Genomic DNA, 22,585 nt, shown 5'->3' on the forward strand with positions numbered 1-22,585 from the left:
ACAGAATGCATATTACATACTTTGCATACTAAATCATTCTAATGGCACGGGTGGATTTTTAGTGACGTAGGTGCATGTGTGCAAATGAACACAAATATGGATGATTGTCTATTTGTGAGAGTGCTTTTGAGCCATGTTCTTATTAAAAGAGTTGACAGGGTAATGTCCGAGTCGTGTGCGACAGGCGAATGAGGCTGGTGTAATGCGTGCCCAGCTGTGGTGCACTCTGTGTGGGCAAGAGGACCAACAAGCTCAGCCTGTCTCCATCCATCAGCGCTGCGGTCTGCTCTGCAAAGTGGCACCTCCGCTGATGTACGAGAGGACTGCTGGATGACTAACGAGCAGACATACATTGATTTGGACACACACGCTCTCGCAAAAAGACTAACCGACACATAGTGCATTCCTACTCATATGGCCACACACATACACACTCTATTCTCCTCCTATTCACTCTGTTCCTTCTTTATATCCATGTCACACATATGAAACTCAGACATACAAGTATGCACTTTAAAAGAAATGCAATTTTTTTTTCTCACTCCAGGTCTTTCTCTCCCAACCTATTCGACACACATACACACACCTGCAATACACACTTGCTGTTTGACCTGCTTGAATGTCACAGTATATTTATCACTGCAATCCCTTCTGATCTTCTTCTCACCAGTGAGCTCTGACTGATGTAGACGACTTCTTCCCTGATGACACTAACATCAAAGTCTGATTCATCAAATCTCTCCACTCTGGCACAGACTAATTAGCTCACTTCTTTCTTTCTTTTTTTTAACACATTTGCAAGCGTGATTAACACAGGAAGACTGAGGAGAATATGTGGTGGGTGTAAATAAACCGATGGTCATGGGAATCATTACATACTCTTTGCAGTCAGAAGAAGTTAAATGCTCTTGGTTACAAGTGCAGTAAGAGTGTAAGAAAGTATGTGTTTATTTATAAAGTGTCTTTCACTGATGCCCGGTTACAAAGCACTGTACACAAAATAGAGTCAAATAAATAAGATAATTAAATGCCATAAAAGCAATACAAATGCAGAATAGTGGGCGTCGATGGGGAAAATGGATTTTCTGATGATCCATTGTGTGTCAGGAGTGATTCTTCGCGTATTAATCATCAGTTTAAATAACAAACTATTCTCATTTCTCCCTACATTTTCTGTAACTGATTCCTGATGCATTGAGCTGGATCGAACATCAGCAGTTAGCTAGACTGTTAAATCTGGGGATTTAGGAATAGTACTGTCGGGTGCTATTTATCTATTATCTAATACATACGCTGTTAGAGGATCGTTGATTAAAAAGATGATAGGCATCTTAATATGAAATAATGAATACTGCAGTGCCTCTGAATCAAACTTTAAGATGGCTTGGAAACAGGTCTTTGTTGTAGCTGAGTGACATCACAACAACATAAAACTATAATGTGTTACACTAACTGCTGACACACTGAATTTTATGCAACTAGATTTTATGATGCTGAATAAAAATTTAACTTTTCAAACAGATGTTATGAAGAGGAAGGAACCACGTATTTGTGGACCACTATAGGTCCAACACTGACATATATCTCTAAGAAGTTTCTTTTTTTTTAATCAAATTTGTTCATTTTGAGGGGAAATCAGTGTGTGGTATATAAGGAAATCTGTCTGTTATTTACTTACTTCAAAACTGACTGCACCAGATCGACACTCATCTCAAATGTCCGTATGATACACTTCCAAGTGGGATATTAGCAGGAGACAGTGAAGCATAGAAAAGCCAAAAGGGGAGAAAAAGTTTGTTACAGTGCATTAGTTACTTTAGAAAGCTTAGGATTTTATTGATAACCACATCACCGGGTGAAAAGGTGTCTTTTCTATAGCTCCATTTGGGTCTAACTCCTGAATATGTTCTTTGACTTCGTTTTGGAGGAATAAAATTGTTCAAATAATTTATAAATCTGTTTCTGACATGACCTTCACAAAGTTATTACTTCTTTGCTATCCATCTTTCACTGTGTTTGCAAATCTTGCATACAGGCCAGTATCCAACTGTCTAGACAGGATGCTGGTGCTGTTTCTTTTTCACTCTTTGAAATCACACTTCACAGCCAGATGTTACCTTTCTTTCACAACACACTGAGTGGACAAAAAACTGCCTATAAGTGTTTTCATGCATAAAAAACAAAACTTAAATCCCTCCCTCCCACATCACCACTTCCTTTATGCGATAACAGTTGTTTTTTTGTTTGTTTGTTATCTTCTCTTGCCTCCTCTTCATTCCTCTTTTCAGTGGGCCCTGAAAGACAGACAGCCAACTTGTGACCTGGACACGCAATGTGTCTGTGATGTTACATTACCCAGTGATGACCAAGTACCCGCACACACACATACACCAAACATCTTTAATAGGGTAGCAACTCTGTATCTACTCATGCAAACACCGGATGGCATGCTGACAGTATTTATACAGTCACCCACATACGCACGTCCCTCCTTCTGTTCACCCTATCAAATAGATCCTTTTGCATCTTCCAGCATTTTCCACTGGGTGCTGGCCAACCACCTCCTTCCTACCTGGAAGCAAGAGGGAACCTAAACACAGAGACCCTTTTATGTGCTCAGGTGTCTCAAATGTCACCATGATCTAAGGAGACAAAGAGCAGCCTCTTCAGGATTCCTTTTAAGTTCCCCAAATCTGAGCGCAATTTTTTTTTTGATCAGTGCACCTGCAGTTTCATGAGTGAGAAAATACCCTCTGAGTACAATAACTGTTTGAGATTACATATATTATATTGAATTCTTCGTCATTTCTACAGAGGAACAATATTCCACAATATATGCATGTTGAACACTAAGTTACTAGATATTTATTCTTTTATAAGTAATTATTTTTTAGCAGCATAAATAGGCAGCAACTACAATTCCTCTGTCCAGCCTTGGGTTGCATAATAAGACGTTGTGTTGAATCAGTAACTACACTGGTATTTCTTTTGCATATGCTACACTCCACTCACTGCCTATGTGCTGACAACCAAACTTGGACATGGTAGGTCTGAGTAGGCAGTGCACTGATACCACAAGGGGAAAAAAACAGAAATCAACATGAGATGATTAAGAAGTCATACAAAAAAAGTCAGTGATCAGTCTTTTTGTTATGCCTGGATGGGTTCTCTCTAGGGCTGGGCGATATGACCCAAAATTCATATCTCGATACTTTTTAGCTGGATGGCGATATAAGATATATATCTCGATTTTTTTTTTTTTTTAAGCCATAAAGTAAGAACAAAAAGAGAGTTCTTAGTCAAAGCTGTGTCCCAGATGTCACACAGGCACTTTTATTAACATAGAGCATAGATGTACATAAAATTTACTCAAAAATAAATTATGAGCATTTATTAAATAATAATGCTCCATAAATAAAAGAAAACAATGTTGTTTTTGTGCATAACAAAAAGCTCACAATTGTGCAGTCAAAATGTAAACTAAAAGACGCTGAGCATAGTAACAAAGACAGATTTCACAGCTGCTCTGTTCCCAACTTCTACTGTGTGACTCACAGCATTGAGTTTGAAATCCTCTTCGTAACCACGTCTCTTAACAGGTGCCATTTATGGTCCTTAAACACAGTAGGGTAATATTACGTTGAAGCACAGTACGTATCACTCCGCGGGGCTCCTCGGTAGCCGTAATGCTCCGACAATCCATCAAGCGGTGCAGCACCGTAGCTTACCAAAGTTGTACTAAAACATGTTTTGACAGATTGCTGAGCCCTGTGTACCACATAAAATCAGTTCGCGGCCATCAAGCACAACCAGAATTCATACATAAGGCGCGCTGTCAACTTTTGAGAAAATGAAAGGATTTTAGGCTGTGCAGCGCCTCTGGGCTGCATGGCGTTAGCGTGGTTAGCTCGTTAGCGTGGTTAGCTAGCTAACACGTTGACGGCGTCCCGCCCCACGCACGGGGCGATGCGCAGTAACTCGTTAACGGAGATTTGCCGTGTCCATCTTGTCGCTTCCTGCAGGTGAAGCGATGGGGGAGTTGTGCTCAGTGAAGGAGAGGCGAGGCCGAGTAATGTTGCGTAAAGACAAAAGTGGACGAAAGAGAGGCAAACTTGCGGCTCCACAAGTAACATAGACTATATCGATATAAAGGATATTGTCACATCTTATATCTCGTATAAAAATATATCGATATTTTTTAAAAACTCGATATATCGCCCAGCTCTAGTTCTCTCTGCATAATATGGCTTACTCTAACAGTCCAAAGGCATATTTGCTACATTAAATGGTGGCAGACAAATTAACTGTAGGTCTGAAAGGCATGTCTGCCTTCACTACATCCACACAACCTCCTCGGAAGTCTTCCTCTTTTTCTCCTGTCTGGCAGCTCCATATTCAACAACCTTTGTCAAATATATCCACTATACCTCCTCTTCACATGTCCAAACTGTCTCTACACCACCTCGCTGACTTTGTCTCCAGACTGCTCAACTTGAGCTGTTCCTCTGATAAACTCATCCTGGTGAGTCCCAATGTAAATCTTAAAACCTTTGACTCTGCCACTTCCAGCTCCACCTCGTGTCGTTCTGTTTGTGCCACCGTCTTCAAAACATATATTATAGCAGGTCTCACTGCCATCTTGTAAACTTTCCTTTTCATGCTCGCCACTATAATTCTGTCATGGTTTAACACAAGTAGGTAGCCAAAAATGCTGAGATATGTACTAACCTTCTGCAGCTAACATTAAAAGTGAATTTACAAACCACACACACAAAACAGAAACCTAAAACTGCAAGGTTTACGATGGATGGATGGATGGATGGATGGATGGATGAGAAATTGCACCGCCTTGCAGCAACAGCTTCCTCCAGCTGGACAATGTACTCCACTGTGTATCAAAAACATCCCAGAAACTGATCGCAAACATGACAAAGACCCCACGGATGGTTTTGACTTCCAAATTCCCCCCATCCAAAGGTAATCAAACATCCTCAAGTCCAAGCCATGTAATCGCTACACCGTACCGAGTGCCTAAAGGATATGTCTGCCAATGGTGGGGTGTCTCATGCTGCCTCGAGAAAAGATCAAGCTTTTTTGGCGACACAGGAGAAACAATAATATTAAAGTTAGGTTTACATTGGTAGACCAATGTATATCACATACAAAATTTAATGATTTTTTTTTGTCCATTATAGTAAATATTACAGTGCATTAAAAGTGTCCCAGTTAAAGTCAACAGTTAACACATAAGCAACTCAGTACAAGCCAGTCTGGTTGAAAGATAACGTGGACAGAGGTTGGTCGTTAGAGAAGGTGTCCATCCACCTGGCAAATCATCAGGCGATAGGGATGGGTATCGTTTAGGTTTTATCCGATACCGGTGCCAAACCGGTACTTTTGAAACGGTGCCGGTGCTTAAACGGTGCTCAAACCGGTGCTTAAAGAATGGAGAACACAAAATTGGTCCAAAAACCTCTCATGTTTAGCTGTTTTTTTTGTAAAAAGATAACAATGTTAGCCTTTTCTGCAGCTATGGGGCATATATGGTATCACTCTTGGCTGGAAGCAGTGCTTAAACAATGGAAAAAACATAAACTTTGTCCAAAAACCTCTCATGTTTAGCTGTTTTCCACTTTTTCTTTGGTCATTTTAGCCTTTTTGGCCAGGGTGAAGGGAGTATCTGTCATCAAACAAGAAGACAGCCGCATGTAACTATGACAGTGTTTGCTAGTTCACCTTACATGCATTAATGCAATAACGTGGTTAGCCTACTCAACGTAAATTACACATGAACAACATGAAGCTACTCACGCAGAGAAGAACGGCTGCTGCTGCCATCATCATTTCTGCTACACTAGCAGGGCTCCGGGTCCGATAACAGGTACCACACCCGCAGTAGATGTGCACGGTGTGAGGTCTCGCAGCAAGCTATCAAATACGGCGCATTTCTCGGCTTTAAAAAAAAAGCGCTATGCGTCGCCAGGTGTTTCATCGGATTCGAGGTGTTACCTCCTTTGACAGTGTCACAGTATCAGCTTAAAGCACTTGTTGCAGGCTGCTGAGTTTGCATATTTTGCTGTGAAGTACAGCCAGACTTTTGACTGCTTCGCCTTGGGCATTTTTAATCTGTAGCTCTGCTCTAAAAGAACTTACGTACCTGGCCCCGCCTACTATCCTCGGAAACGTAAAATGATTGGCTAGAATCTAAAGTGTATCACAGCTCAGGAAAAAAAAGCACCGAAATAAAGCACCGAAATGTGCGCTGCTTTTCGGTCTGGTTACTACCGTTTATGTCACCGGACACCGGTACCCATCCCTATCAGGCGATGTTGACATTTTACCTGTCAGCAGACCAAAATGACCCTGGAATCAATGGCTGGTGCACTCACACCATGTGTGACTCAATCTCACACAAACTCTGAAGCGTTTCTGCAACTCGTTCTCAGACACGAAAACAAAAACATTGACGCTTAAACCTGCGGAAATAGCAGCGTACGTCGTGAATAAATGCTTTCACGATACAGAAACATTAGACATGTCAATGTACAGAAAAGGCTGCGTGTATCATCTTAAACTCACACAAGAAAAATGAATAAATAGATCTGAAAAAAATAGGTAAGACATTATTTTCATGCACACTAAAACACATGCACAGGAAGGGATCATCTTTTGAGTATAGAACACAAATGCAGACTGTGGCTGGAACCCATTTTAGCAAATGTGATTAGCCCAACACACGCCATCTCATTAAGAGATTGAATCTTAAAGCCAGCAGTGTTTCAAGTGTGGGAGCATTATTTGGCAAGAAATAAGCCCAGATGCTTATCAGTGTCTTGATATCTGCAGCCCATCAGCAGATATTAGGAGCACATCAGGGATTCCTAAGGAGTGTAGTATACATACTTATAATTCAAATACCTACACACACCATTCAGCTGTTTTCCTACGCATCTGTACGGTGTGGATCTACACACACGCACACACACACAGCAGCATCTGTTTCAACATAAGTGCTTACTAATTAAACGATCAAAGGAACTTTTCTTTTATAAATCATGCGCTTTGTGTTGTTTGTGTGTTGGTTCATCACTTACCACGTGTGAATGTGTTTGTGAGTAACACATGTGTGAAGCCATGCGATTGTAAGTTTGTGAAGCCATACATCTACATCACACTGTAGACAAGTTGCAGCGAGATGCTGCATTTACACACTAGCTTTCATTTGTGGTCTAGATGGATCAAAACCATCTGACTTTGAAGTGTTTGCAATAGAAGATGTGACTTGCTATATTCAATTAAAACCAGACTTCAAAGTTTAACTTCAGTTCCGCGTTAAGATTAATTAATTCAGATTAAGTTTTTTTTTTTTTAGATCAGTGACTTAAGTTTATGTATGTGTTGCTCAAAGGCTTCAAAGGTTTCTTGGATAACAGAGCAACAAGTTAATGACTTCGGACAAACTACACATGAGAAGAGATCTAAAAACTGACTAACACCAGAAGTGGTGGCGGCAATTAGAGAATCTGACATTCACATGGGCGTTGTATAGTAAGACACCTTTAAGATCACCGAACTCGTGCACATTTCTACTCATTTTGTTGCTGTTTTTTAATCACCGATATGTTTTTTAATCACCGATGCACAGACCCAGTGGGGGGTAAACTTAGGCCTGATAGACTGCTGCGCTTCCAATACACTGACGGAAACTGTGAAAAATAAGTGCAATTTGCTGTGACTAGAAATTCAATTTGCACTTTTACAAAAGTACTTTCCTTATTTCAAAATCATCAGGCCTACCTCTAAATCAACGAAACACTATTCTAATCAGGAACCATACATTTATTTTGACTCTTCACGACAAATATTTGCAGTATTCTAATGCGTCTACCTCTTTTTACACCTGCTTTTTTTCTTACAATAAGTAAATAAAATCTGTAATTTAATCAACTTTTGTCCCTGTCTTTTGCTTTATTAGGTTTCTGTTTTCTTTCTCCACCACTGGACATTAAAACACATGCTTTTTGACACGGAGGAGTATTTTTTTCCAAAGCGCTCTTCATCTCACTTAAGCAAATTGTTTGAGGCTTTTAAATCATTTCATATGTGCAGCTGATCCAAAACTACTAAAGTGTGGGAGGCCGCAGTCGCGAGTAGATGTAACAACTTAACCCCTGCGACCTCAGCTGTCCTGCCTGTGCAAATAAAACGTCAGCATCCGGCTGTGGAGCCCCTCCTCTGACAGCTCTTCTTCCTTCTCTTCACACGGGACTTGACTGGGACAAGGAATGGATCCAGTGTTTTAATCTGTACCCATAACCATGCTGACACTGGTATGTGTGTGAACGAGTCGCATAGGTTTACTGCATAGCCTGTGTTTAACAGAGAGAATCAACAGCCACCACAGCAGACAGTGAAATAAGAGCTACTTCCAGAAACCCTTGCTTAATCAGTGCACCAACACCACCTACACACTTCTACTGACAGGTGATCTGCACAAAAAAAAGGGAAAAGCAGAGACGGATTTTTGAGGGTTGTCACTGTATACGAGTGCTCGAAAAGCTTTCTCTAAAAATATGACCACAACTGTTGGATGTGGATAATAGATACAGTTCACAGTACGTGTGTGTCATGTTGATAAACATCCTAGGATTTGTAAGAGCAATAGAACAACAAATTGTGATAGTTTAGCTAGATCTTGACAGCTATGAGCAAGAAAAGCTTTGCTTGAATGTTAACAATAATCCATGGCTAATGGAAACTGCATGAAGAGAAAGGAAGCTGGAAGCTGAAATTTTGATCATGAAGCATTTTCACACCAGAAAAATAACCAAAAAGGAAGAAAAAACAAGCTGTGGTCAGTAGAGGACTGGTTTGAATTTAAGAACTGCAACATGTCAGCTTTAAAATTGTCCCTTCAGGGCTTTTCCCAATGCCTCTCTCTGTAGAAAGAAGTGATGAAAGAACCAAGATCATGCAAGGGAGCAGCAGTTATTACATTTTTCCCTTTTCAGCTGACAGTCTGCTGACCATCTTAAAGAGCTCAAAAACTGCTGGAGGATGGTAGCATTGTACTGTGTTTGCTTTGTGTTCTTAGTCTTTTCTGCACACCTGGAGCAACAGGTGGTCACATTCAAAAAGTAACATATTCATTCCATTTAAATGTATCAACAACTGGCATAAGACCTTCAAGATAAATAAGGTTAAACCAAAAGGTGTTTACATGATTTTTGACATGCTGGATGTTTAGAGGAAGATGCAAACATCTTCCATAGAGAAGAAGAAACCACAGAGATAGTGATATATAAATGTATCATGACCCAAACTGATCATTATCATCAGTAGAAAAATTAATACATATTTTGATATCTTGTGTGTTCACTTTTATCCCTGCCTAACAAAATATTTTACTGATTCAGCTTTCAGAGGTGGGGAACTCCTATTCAATCGGAAAGCATAAACATGAGATTCTAAACGACTTGTAGTGTTTAGTTCTGTGCTGCACAAGCATAAGTACTCACACAAAAGCGTGGTAAACAAAAGCCCATTCCCTCGGTCTTTCCAAAACGTTGTAGAGGTAATTCTGGAGCCGCCGGTAGCGTGCGTTTCTGCGGTTGCTCTGCGCGCTGTAGGTCAGCGGCTTCCCCAGCAGACTCAGGCGGGCGCCCTGTTTCCTCTCCGCTCCCACCGCACCTGCCGCGGCTGGAGACAGGAGACCGTCCCCGACACCCACAACGTTATTCATAGTCTGCCGTCCGCACTCCACATCTTTCAGTGGGTAGTCCTGCCCCCGACGTCCAGTCGAGGTCTTTAGCCAGATCCCGCTGCCGCCGCTTTCGTCGCCGGTATGACTTCGCGGCATGGCATAACTAGCGCAAGCGTGGAGTGCGCTGGGAGACCGGCAGGCATTCACGTGTAGCCAAGTGCTTTTGGGCCAGAGGGTGTGTGGCTACTTTGACTTTCACTACACACTAAGTACAACAAAGCAGTGGATGAAGAGTTAAATAACTAATCTATTGGCTGAACAGTTTCACGGTCTGGTTTGGACACTTTGGCCATCTGCGCGAAGCTGAAGAAGAGTTGGGTTATGAAGGTGTGGATCCATCGATACATTTGACGGGGGGAGGGCTCTCCCACACTCTCTTTGTTACTCAACTCACTCTCACGCCGGTTTGGCTCTTTCTGGCAAAGTGTGTGAAGCCTGCCGGTGCTCTGCTAGTCATGGTGCTCTTTTACGCATCAGACGGGAAGGGCGCAGCACCACCAGCGCCACGAGATTATTAGATGTCGTAAATCTGGACTTGAACGATAGCAGATTTTCAATCTGGGTGATAAATGTTAACCGAAGAAACGTCAAGAGATATATATATATGCACCGATGACGCAGATTTTACGCAGGTGATGAAACTGCCCAATAACCCCCAAAGCGTGATCACTGTGCTTGGTTTATGTAAGAAAATGCATCAAATAGCAAAATAAAGATATTTTATCTACAGCTAATAACATAGTTTCTTTGAAACGCTTCTACAAAGAAAGAAAGTCCTTCTGGGGGTAAGACTTTCAGAGGAAGTTAACTATGAAGTAGTAGCCTGTAAAGGGAAATACTAAAGACTGTACAAGAATTAACCTACACACATATGCCTAAATAAAACTTGAATGACTGCTTACACTTAAAGGAGAATGAACAGCACATTAACATTATTACATACTAGGAGAAACAGAGTTTACAGTAAACAGAACTGGACTCGGCAGCTGTAGACAAGATGGTCCGCTCGGTCCAAAACTATTTCCGCCCAAAACAGAATATGCTCTGCTGGTAACAGCTGCGTCACGCGCTTCCCTACTGACCGATCACGGGACCCGTGGAGAACTACTGCCTTATTTTCCACCTTTACTGGATACATCCAGTTAAATGTACACGATGTGTTCTGGAAAAAAATAAAAATACATGAATTAGGCTTGAATTTAAGAGCTGTAATTAATTATTTATTTAATTGCTTGCTTGCCATAATAACTTAAACATCTCCACTTCGGTGGCCCTGAAGCTGAATGTTTTTTTACTCTAAACCTTCTATCTGATCACTTGTCACTAACTTCTTTTGTATTTAATTACAACTAAGTATTTTCAGGCTCAACTTAACAGCTTTTGTATTAGTAATAGTTGTAGAAGTGATGGCCATCAGTTTCCGCCACATTAGCTAGAAAAACAATACAGTTATTATTCGCGTGCATGGCTTGTTCCAGTTCCAATCCAAGCCTGACCTCTAGTGGTCAATCGTAGGACGTACGGGGGTTACCCACTTAATGGCCTGCGTCTATCTAGACGTTCTTGAATTTTCTCATGAATATTAACATTTTATCGTGGTTTTGACTTTTGATTGATTTGATTGAGCATACATGAAGACCTTTTCCTTCTTTCTTTCTCTCTGGTTTATCCCTATCAGTTAAATTGTTTTATTCATATTTATTTCTTTTATATAAATCATGGCTGGAGGAATGATTTAAAAAGAGGAAAATGTAATTTCATGTTCATTTTTTTATGAATATATACTACAAGTCAAACGTTGTAGGACACCTAAATTTTTCCAATTATTTATTGCAATTCCAGTCGTAGAAACCTATGAATGGATAGCTTGAAATGGTACAAAGGTAAGTGGTGAACTGGCAGAGGTTTAAAAAAAAGGGTAAGTTTACCCAAAAGTGAAAAATAATGTACATTTTCAAAATTATACAAAAAAAGGGACACATAATGGGTTAACAATTTAAAGCTGTTCTGCAGCAATAGACGTTGATCAAGCCTTAAAAGCTGGTCTACTAATTCCTACAGGTGTTCCAACTTTTCTGGATTACTTACAAGCGCCTCTGTCTGCATAAAAGCAGTGTTGGAACATACTGTGGTACCATAGCCTTGTGAGCATCAGCTGAACAGTATTGTACTGCAGAAAGTAGTGTGTTGCTACCAAAATGGCGAGAAAACGACAATCAACAATGGAAGAGAGACAAAACATCATAACATTTAAAAATGTAGGTCAGTCCTACAGAGAAATTGCAAAGAATCTCAAGGCGTCAGTGAGTACAGTTTCCTTCACCATCTAAAGGCACTCAGAAAATGGGGCAAACTCTGACAGGAAGAGGTCTGGCAGACCCAAAGCCATAACTGAATCAGGGGACAAGTTTCTAGGAGTTAACAGCTTGCGTGATAGGGGGCTTACAGGACAACAGCTTCAAACATAGCTTAATAGTGGTCGTAATAAGCACGTCTCAGTTTTAACTGTGCAGAGAAGATTTCGAGCTGCAGGTTTGACAAGATGAGTTGCAGCAAGAAAGCCATTGCTAAGATGCCAGAATAAGACAAAGAGGCTTGTCTGGGCCATGAAATACCACCATTGGATTACTAAAGACTGGAAGAAGGTATTATGGACTGATGAAACAAAATTTATAACCTTCAGTTCATCACACAGGATCTTTGTACACCATCGAGTAGGCGAAAGGATGTTTCCACAGTGTGTGGCATCAACTGTCAAACATGCAGGAGGAAGTGTGATGGTCTGCGGCTGTTTTACAGGATCCAGGGTCAATGACTTGTACAGCGTGAGAGGCACCCTGAACCAAAACGGCTACCACAGCATTCTGCAGTGGCATGCAACACCCTCTGGTAGGCCTCTAGTTGGTCAGGGGTTCATCCTACAGCAAGATAATGACCCACAACATAAGTCCAAGCTATACCAGAAATTTACTTAGGAAAAAAGAACAAGACAGTAAGCTTGAAAATATGGAGTGGCCAGTACAGTCTCCAGACTTAAACCTTATTAAGCTGGTTTGCCACCGGGGTGTTCAGCTGTTATATCTGCCAAAGGTGGCTACTTTGATGAGTTAAAGGTTTAGAATAAATTTTGGTTTCTAAATTGATTCCATCATTTCTTTTTTAACTCAAATTACTTATTTGTACTATGCTTTCATTTCAGAGCTCAATGAGACATTAAACTGCATAATTTTCAATAAAAACCTGAAAAAAATTGGGGTTTTCTAGTGTATATAGATAACACTAATATTTTCAATAAATAGATTCGAAACGACTGCCAGCTAGACTAATGCTGTTTACTGTACACTGACTAATTTCAGTCATTCGGCTCTGTGAACAGAATTTGAGACCAGGTTTGTTTCTTCGTGCATTTGGGGGTTAAAATTCAAACTGCTTCATTTTAAGGGTTTTTGTGACGATGTGTCACTTTCGACGCTTAACCCAAGGAGAGTTGGGTTAAGAGTGTTAAGAGTATTCAAGGATTAATCGGTCCTTTGAGGATCACTTTAAGTGTTCCGCTGTCTTAACTGGCACGACTTCAGGACCAAGGACAGCGAGACACAAATTTTATATTGGTCGATGACAACGTAGATATACATAGATATAAAGAGAGAGAATAGATGACATATTATACTAGCAGCATTGGTTGTGTTGCGTGCAAACAGTGACGATAGGTGAGAGAGCGACCGAGAGGACGGTGGCTAGAGTCGGTGATAGAGTGTGTAGAGAGAGAGAGAGCGAGAGAGAGAGAGAGAGAGAGAGAGCGAGTGCAACGGTTGGGATTAGGTTTATATTCTGGAGGTTGGACGGGATTACGCAGCGCAATTCCCCGTGCTGCGCGGTGCTCTCTGGGATTCACCACACGGCATTTCTCAGTTTCCACGAACTGATCGACGGTCCCTCCCACACCCCGCGGTCCTCCTGAGATACACTAGCTATATGGAAACATGGCCAACGTTCCGCAGATCGTGAAAATTGGGATTTCACTGAAGATGCTTCCTAACAACACAGCCGTGCACTTCAAATCCGACGGGACCCGGTTCGGACAGACCCGGACCATCAAGCTTCTGACCGGGTCGAAGTACAAAATCGAGGTGGTTGTTAAACCAGGAGCGGTCGAGGCCACGTAGGTAGCCCATGTGGATTTTCCTGACCAGGTCATAACCCAACCAAACTGCTAGGAAACCTATTAATCCAGGGAGGCAACTATCACGTCCAGATCGCCATATTCTACATCTATATTCTATTTTTGGAAACGCAAAGATCATTTCATTTATCAACGTCGCTGATATTTTCGCGCATTCAGATAAACGTTATTGGAGCATGGAGATAAAAGCTCAGAAAGCCTTTCAAATAATGAAGATTTTTTCCTTCTGTCTGATTTGCCATTCTTGATGATATTTTCCCTTTAAATAATTATTTCTATAGCAACCTGTGGGGTTGTATGACGTTGTTTTACGAATATTTTATTAATCCTCCCTGAATGTATTAAATTTTGGGACTTCTTTGTCGTATTGTTTGTTTCTGATTGTATTTCCCATTTAAAGCGAAATAGCCTGCACTACAGCAGCACTGCTTTTCTGCTTCATCTGCACTGAGAGTAATTAGATACATGTCTTTGTTGTAACTGACCAAGGATAAGGCAGACGCACTAATACCACTGACTTTAGCAGATATGCTGAAGAGAAGGCAAGTGCAGATTTTAAACCTGCAGTCGACTACAACGATGTTCTGATGGTCTCTGTATTTTAGGCTTGATTTTGATTTTCAAGCCTAAAATACAGAGAGCCTAAAACAACACATCCCTTTACCTCTTTTAAGTAGCTTTTAATAATAATAATAATAATAATAATAATAACTGAATTAGAAGCAAGCCTTGCTGGAGCGCTCAACGGGGTAAAGAGGCTGTTTCCAAGTTCAACGTTCAAAAGTTGGATTTTACGTGCAGCACATAAAGGCAGCATAAACCCCAACTGGCTGCACGTCAAATCCCCCGCAGATTAGGACTCCAGTGTTTGGGCTTTGTGGCACCGCCCTCCTGGGATTTGCCTACAATTCATGATTATGTAATGTGAGTTGTCGTACTCGCATCTCCCAATAAGGATTAGCGTCGGATATTTAACTACCAGGATGTAAAAACATCACTGAAGGAGCACTCCAATGTAAAACTAGGTCACACACGCAGTGATGCATAGGTGGTGTTGAACTGAATGTGGGGCAAGCCGGTGAAACCCAGCTGTAGCCCTATTTCATCAACTGATTTGTCAACACAAGTCTCTCTCGCTCTCTCCCTCCCTCTTTGTGTAAAACTATTTTCATTCATGCATTTCATACCTTTGCAGTTTTGTGATGATTCTATTTTTGCTGTGTGATCTGGTCAATGCAGGTCAATGAGTGTGGGTGGGGTGACCTTCCCCCTGGAGCAGCAGTCTAAAGACCCACAGTCTGTGGTCTATACTGGCCTGTACGAGACAGAAGGTGTGGCACATACCAAAAGTGGAGAGAGGCAACCAGTTCAGATCAGCATACAGGTATGCATACACTGTGCACAGCACAGAGGTGGAAGAACTGTTCTCGTGTGTTCAGGAATTATGTTTTGATATGAGCTGGTAAAGAAACCTGATGACGAGTTTCCCAGTTCCCAGTAAGCTCTTTAAAAAAAAATTGAATTCTTTAACGATGGTTTTATCATTCATGTATCTTCAATTTGGATTTTGGTTCTCTTGATTGACCTTTTATCAGTTTTGCAAGTCACGTTTTCAGTTTCACTCATTTTAAGACTTATATGTTAAACATGGTAGTGTTTTGTGTTTTTCATTGTAGCAACCAAGGCCCTTTTTGGCTTCAGAAATAACCAGATCATCTATTTATTCTTAATCTGGATGCATTTAGACTACTTACCTGGTCTTCTTAATATATCTCTAGATCAGGGGTGGGCAATCTCAGTCCACGGGGGCCGGTGTCCCTGCAGGTTTTAGATCTCACCTTGGGTCAACACACCTGAATCACATGATTAGTTCGTTACCAGGCCTCTGGAGAACTTCAGGACATGTTGAGGAGCTAATTTAGCCATTTAAATCAGCTGTGTTGGTTCGAGGACACATCTAAAACCTGCAGGGACACCGGCCCTCGTGGACTGAGATTGCCCACCCCTGCTCTAGATCCTCCACCAGCTTTGTTGTGTCATATCTTACAATTACTTCAACATAATAATAACTGTGGCACACATTTTTACTGAGAAAAAAAAACTGTTTCAAAATTGTAGCTTTTTAAAACTTTCAAACGATTTAGATGTTTAATAGGAATAAATGGGATGGAGACAGATTAAAATCAAAACCTGCTGATAGAAAGATTTGATCTTCACCAGCCCTTTAATCACCAAGTGATCTCATCTGTGTTCAGCCACTTCACCTCATCTCTACCTGTGTTTCATAATGTTCTTATAATCCTGAGATTAATGTCAAGTGATGGTCTTACCATGTCTGTTTATGTTGTCATGGTTCTGGTTCTGGCAGTGTTTCTATGGTTACAGAGTATCTTGATAGCCTCATTTTTTATCCAAGGTTACCAGGTAGATGATGAATGTTTCGAGGGTGGCAATATAACCTATTTAGGGTTTCAACTCTGCTCTGTCTTCCAGTAAAATATCAAGTATTGAATTTCCTGGAGCCCATGGTGATGTTTTATTCCTAATCAGCATCGCAAATCCCAGAAATCTCTCTAATGTTCTAACACAGGTGGCTAAGAAACAAACCCAAAAAGGTTAACAGTGACTGCGGTCAGTTGTGTGTTAACAGAGTTTGTTAATACACTTGGATTAAGATTGGAACTTAACACTGAACTAATCTTGGTATATAAGTAATTCTGTCAAACTTTCTACTATGTTTTATGCAAATGAGGACCCAGATGAAGGACACATGAGGCAGGAATACACCAAAATCCAGGTTTAATGCTAAGATGATTCGAACTCACAATAAACCAAACAGAGAAATCAGGAATCCAAGAATACAGATTTTTTGATTTTGATTTGATTTTGATTTTATTGATTAGCATTCAAATATCTCAGTGAAGACAGAATAAAGATTACCACAAAGCAAGAAAGCATGAGACAAGGCTAATCAAAAGGTATTGGCTGAAGCGTTTGCTTATTACGCCAACCCTTTTAACAAAAGATCTTTTTGCATGCAGCTCCTGTACACAGGGCTCGAAGCAAAGAATAAAACAAAGCAAAAACAAAACAAACAAACAAAAAAAACTTTCCACCTTAGATAAGTAACTACATCAAAGCAAAAGAATCAAGAGGGGGTTTTTTTTGTTCTTTTTTTGCTCTTTTCATTCTTGATATATATATTTTTCTTTTCAGATGGACTGACAATTTACACAGGACATACATATTCGTGTGTGGGTGTGTGTGCAGAGAGTAATTGAATAGACAAGACTAATTAAAGAAGGAAAGACAATCACAATGGAGGGAAAGCAACCTCATGATATACAGTGAGTCTCAGCTGGTATGTCCTTGATTCCTTTCCTTGCGTTCTCCAGTCTTAGGTCCTCATGTGCCTGAGGGAGAAACATGACATGTGAAGAGTTTAATCAAAAAGAAACGTTATGTTAAAGTGATTTTAATCGGTGATGTGTGGCACAGCTGCATCACCGGTCCATTGATTTGTGATAGCCTGATACAGTATTTTATGAGCGTAGGAGTACTTAAGACTACTTTTATATTTACACCTACATTTAAGCATATTCACAACTTATATATTATATATTTATATCATATCTCAGTATTTGTGTAATATTACTGTTGTAATCAGAAGGCTATATATATATTCATTATGATCATGAATGTCATGTTAATTTTAAACTTTTAATTACTTTTTCCAGGGTGGATTGATTGTAAAGCATATGTCTTTAATGACTTCAAAAAACAACAATTATATGCACAAGTTTAATCGTCTCTGTCCTTTTCTCACTCCACATGCCACTGCCATTCTTGTTCGTAGCCTTGACACTTCCCGGATCGATTACTGTAATTTACTTCTTTTCGGTCTTACTCTAAAATCCATCCACAAGCTCCAACGCATCCAGAACTCTGCTGCCCATATCATCACCAGGACCCCTTCGATCCACATCACTCTTGTCCTGCAGCAGCTTCATTGGCTCCTGGTCAAATATCGCATCAATTTCAAAATACTTTTGTATACGCTTAAGGCAATTCATCATCTCTCCCTTCCATATCTCTCTGATTTGGTTCAGATCACCATCCCATCTCGGTGTCTCAGATCTTCTTCTTCTCTTTCTCTCTCTGTCCCCTCTCCCCGTCTTTCCACCATGGAGAGCAGGGCTTTCAGTTTCTCTGCTCCTCGACTCTGGAATTCCCTACTTCCTGATTAAGGAAATATCACTTTCTTCTCTCTTTAAGTCTAGACTCAAAACTCACTTGTTCAAATTTGCTTATCCCACATAACCTTTCTACTCTGCTATTTTAAATTTGTTTTATGTGTTATGCTGTGTACAGTGTCCTTAAGTGTTCTGAAAGACGCTTTCAAATAAAATGTATTATTATTATTATTATTATAAGTTTGAATTTATTTATATTTTCTGTAATCCACACAGAGTCAAAAGAATATATGTAAATTTGTCTCTCGTGTCCTCTACCAGAGGCCTGGGAGCTTGAGGGTACTGCGCAGTATCTTAGCTGTTCCTTACTGCGCTCTTCTGGACAGAGATCTTGGATGTTGTTCCTGGGATCTGCTGGAGCCACTCACCTAGCTTGGGAGTCACTGCACCTAGTGGTCCTAGTGGTAATTGGAGCACTATAGGTGCAGTGACTCCCAAGCTAGATCTACATCTACATCTATCACTATCACTACATCTACATCTATCACTATGGCCATCTTCTTCTGCTTTCTGCTTGTCTACCACCACTATGTCTGGTTGGTTAGCCACCACCATTTTGTACGTCTGTATCTGGAAGTCCCACAAGATCTTAGCTCGACCACTCTCCACCAAGATGTATCTCAATTTTGGTAGCCATAAACAAGATCCTGGCATTATTATGGCTGGATATTTGACCACTGTTTGTGACAGAGTTGGTAGAGTTCCTTTAAACTGGTTTGTTTCCTGACATGGACTGAGCTTTGATGTGTGTTTCCAGTTATTGTCCTGCTGGAACACCCAACTCTGTCCAAGTTTCAACCGTCTAGCTGTTGATTTGAGGCAAGGTTGAAGAATTTGGAAGCAGGTCTCCTCCTTCTTTATTCCATCAATTTTGTGCAATGTACCAGTAATAATGGCAGCAAACGGCCCCCAGATCATGATGTTACCACCACTGTGTTTGACGGTTGCTACAGTGTTCTTAGGTTTGAAATCCTCATCTTTATTCCTCAGAACATACCTCTTCTCACTGCGGCCAAAGTAGCTTAATCTTTATTTTGTCCTATCAAAAACTTTTTTCCAGAAGGCAATCCGCTTGTCCATATAGGCAGCTACAAATTTCAGTAAAGGCTGAAGGTGTCGGATTTTTAATTAAATTTCAAGGGGCAGGTCTGTACCCTCTCACTCCACAGTGACATAAAACTTTTCACTGTGAACAGTGATGCTGGTTTTCCAGCAGTTTGCAGTTCATGGCAGGCTTGAGCCTTGGTAGTAGTTCCTGAACATCTCAGTCAACTTCCTCTCATCTCAGGGTGACAGTTTTGGGTATTTGCAAAGTAGTGACACATCCAACTAAGTTTTAATATATAGAATTGTTTCAACAGGTGATCTTGGACTCTCAAATGGAATCTCAAATCTCAAGAAGACCTTCTTTCTTAGACTTCAGTGAGCTCCATGGACTATCCCGTTGTTTTGAGTGCTGTCAAACAAATTGTTTTTATGCTGGCAAATAAGAAGTTAATCGGCCTTAGCCTTTGCCAAGTTAAGACACTTTAACTTAACAAGTTAAAGTGATAACTTAAAGAACCGTCAGCACCCCATGTATATATTTTATCACATGCACTGCCCGGTCAGTCACAGCTTTTCATGCACCATGGATAAAAACACTTCCCTGAAGATTCACTTTGTATCTTTAATCGCAGCTTCTCCAGCATCCTCCGCTTTCCTTGCTCAAGTTCCATTTTAGAAAGTGTGACGTCATTGAAGATGGTACACTGGGACAGATTTGATCAAAACAGGCAGGAGGACAGACGATAGGGGAAATGGGAAAACACATACATATACATAAAGAGTTGTAAATGTTGCGGACCATAAGAAACATCACAAAAATACCTCTTGCATTTGGTAATAATTGTGCAGTGTTCAGTGATCACATTTTTTTCAGCAAGCAGCACTACATAGATTTTTATGGCAACGAGAACACCTAATGCTAAGATTTTACATGAAAATACATTAATATATATTTATAAATTTAAAGTTTCTGGTTTTCTGGCAGTAAAATGAAATATAAATACATTATGAAATACTGTGTTATTTGTGTCTACATACATTTATATGTGTGACCCATCTGTTGAGTTCACACGCTGAGGCCTATGGGATGATCTGGTGTGTGTGTTTGCAAGTGTGTGTGTGTGTGCCTGTGTGTATGTGCATCCATCTGTGCTGTCAGTATGCTCCCTTTTCACTGCATCTTCAAATGATTTTACACATGATGCAACAGGAGTCTGTGCCTTTATAGAGAGAGTACCCATGCACGTTCCAGTCTACCACACTGCATGTGCTCTACATCATTGTGTGCGCCAGTGTATGTACACAGTGGTACATCTGCTTCTGCTTCAGTTCACAGAGGCGGGAATGTTTGAAACGGTGTGGCAGGTGAAGTACTACAACTACAACAAGAGGGATCACTGCCAGTGGGGAAACAGCTTCAACAGCATTGAATACGAATGCAAACCCAACGACACGCATACGCTCATGTGGGTCAACAAGGAGATGTTTGTGTGATGGTCTGAAAGATTGTTTTAAATCATCTGCATGTTGTTTTGAAATGAAGACAATTCTGTGGTTTTACTCTGTTTTCTGTCTGTCTGCAATCTGCCAATATCGGAAAAACTAAAGGTGTTTGAAGAGAAAATGCAGGATTTCCCTCCATTATGCCCTCAAGATAATCATTTCCAGTGATTTGAAATATAAAATGCAGTGATGTTTCCAGTCTTTTCGCAGTGGTTCTATTTGTTTGAGCCATAATACAAATATGGCACATTTATTGAGGATAATATTAAATGAAGTTTTATGAGGCAAATATTTTTTTTCACATGCAGTTTTTTTTTGTGGCATCTGGTAAACCCCAAGTGTGACAAGAGTTACATGTATATACATTGGTGTATGTGTATGAGAGTGCCTGTGTGTTTAGTTACAGTATCTGTTTACATATGGTGCTTGTACAGACGTGCATGTACTTTGAAGCTACTGAACGTCTAGAGAGAGTTTCATTTCAAAATCCGAACTTTCCACAAAAAGAAACACAGAGCATTCCAGTGTGCTTAAAGAAATTCTTCAGACATGCTTAAAAATGAATTACATCATTCTCTGTCTGATTTAACAAGTGCAGTAATTTATACAAGAATCAAAACATCTGTTTCTGTCAGTGTAATATAAATTTAGAATTCAGTTCAGGTCAATTGAATTCAGCTTCATTTATGCTGTGCCAAGGCTGAAGGCTGTTCTTATTATCCAAACAGCTGTTTTGTTGGTGCTGTTGCCATTTTAAGTCATTATTGACTGCTTCTATGCAAACTTTGGTTAGTTGTTGTTACCCGAAATCATAACTGTCTTGTTTGATAAATGTTTTCAGCCCATATCATTTTGCAATGGATTGCACTTGTGAGTCTTGTGAGTCAGCAACCATGAAATTATCTAAAATTTTGCTGTCACACTTCGAGTGATTTTTAAAATAGTCCCAATTTTGGAATGAAACCCTCAGGGTAGTGTTGTGGATCAGTGTGTTTTATCATTTGTGTAATACAGTGTGGCAAATAGGAGTTTTGGATTTGGGTGAAGTTGTGCCCCTGTCTAGTGTATGTTTATTCTCTCTACCTCTAACAGTGGTCCTTGCCACGGATATTTGTGTGTAAAGACAAATAATTTATTTGGAATATTTGGACCATTTTGTTCTATTTAATGTGGTAAATATATTATATTTTAAAAAATTTATTTTTGTACAGTGAGTGGACCATGTGAAATGTTTTTACGTTACTGTGTGTACTTTGGTAGAAATGACAACTATTTTCAATTAAATACTTTACTTACCTATGCAAGAAATTGGTGTCAAATGTGATGTTAAAATTTTTCTGTGGTGAAGTTTATATTCAGTATTGTTCTGACCTTTTTTGTGATAGTGTTGACTGTTTACATTGTAGACATTAAAATGAAAAATCTTTTTGCGTGGCACACTCATTCTGTGCTATGTTTAAGATTAGGAATAAAACTTTGTTATGCAGCAATACGCTTATGTTGGTGGGGGGGAGCATTTCTTCTCCACTCTTCTCTTTTCACTTTCAGTGTGTTTATACAACATTAGTGTATTTAATCACAGCCAGTTACTAGACTCTGGCCGTCTCTCCTACAGTTTGCCTTTTGTTTCTTTCTGTTAAAAAGAAGTTTTTCTTTCCCACTATCACTAAGTGCTTCGTCATAGAAGTTTGTGTGATTATTGGTGTTTCTTTCTAAAATTGTAGGGTCTTTACCTTACAATATAATAGACCTTGAGGTGAATGTTGTCGTGAATTGGCGCTGTATACATTTTTTAAAAAATGGAATGGAATTAGGAACAAACAAAGAATCCATGCA

General features: G+C 40.1%; 2 protein-coding genes across 5 annotated transcripts in view; one reads left to right on the plus strand and one right to left on the minus strand.

Annotated features, from left to right (window-relative positions):
- Positions 1-13,231, minus strand: part of kcnq5a (potassium voltage-gated channel, KQT-like subfamily, member 5a) — a 130,233-nt gene extending 117,002 nt beyond the window's left edge. For all 3 annotated transcript variants that reach the window (XM_085183261.1, XM_085183260.1, XM_085183262.1), the window contains exon 1: positions 9,519-13,231. In XM_085183261.1, coding sequence (XP_085039387.1) covers positions 9,519-9,859 — 341 coding nt within the window. In that variant the 5' untranslated portion in view covers positions 9,860-13,231. The remainder of the gene's footprint in view (positions 1-9,518) is intronic.
- A 370-nt stretch (positions 13,232-13,601) lies between these two features.
- Positions 13,602-22,048, plus strand: cnrip1b (cannabinoid receptor interacting protein 1b). Of its 2 annotated transcripts, none has more exons than XM_085183274.1 (3): positions 13,602-13,925; positions 15,186-15,330; positions 19,561-19,880. In XM_085183274.1, exons 1-3 carry the CDS (start codon positions 13,747-13,749, stop codon positions 19,687-19,689), a joined length of 453 nt encoding a protein of 150 aa, XP_085039400.1. In that variant the 5' UTR covers positions 13,602-13,746; the 3' UTR covers positions 19,690-19,880. The 2 variants fall into 2 exon arrangements, with proteins under 2 accessions (XP_085039400.1, XP_085039399.1); XM_085183273.1 differs by lacking the exon at positions 19,561-19,880 and adding an exon at positions 20,576-22,048 and having other exon boundaries at positions 13,620-13,925.
- The last annotated feature ends 537 nt before the right edge of the window (positions 22,049-22,585 follow it).

Source organism: Neolamprologus multifasciatus, chromosome 13, assembly GCF_963576455.1.
Source record: "Neolamprologus multifasciatus chromosome 13, fNeoMul1.2, whole genome shotgun sequence".
NCBI lineage: Eukaryota > Metazoa > Chordata > Actinopteri > Cichliformes > Cichlidae > Neolamprologus > Neolamprologus multifasciatus.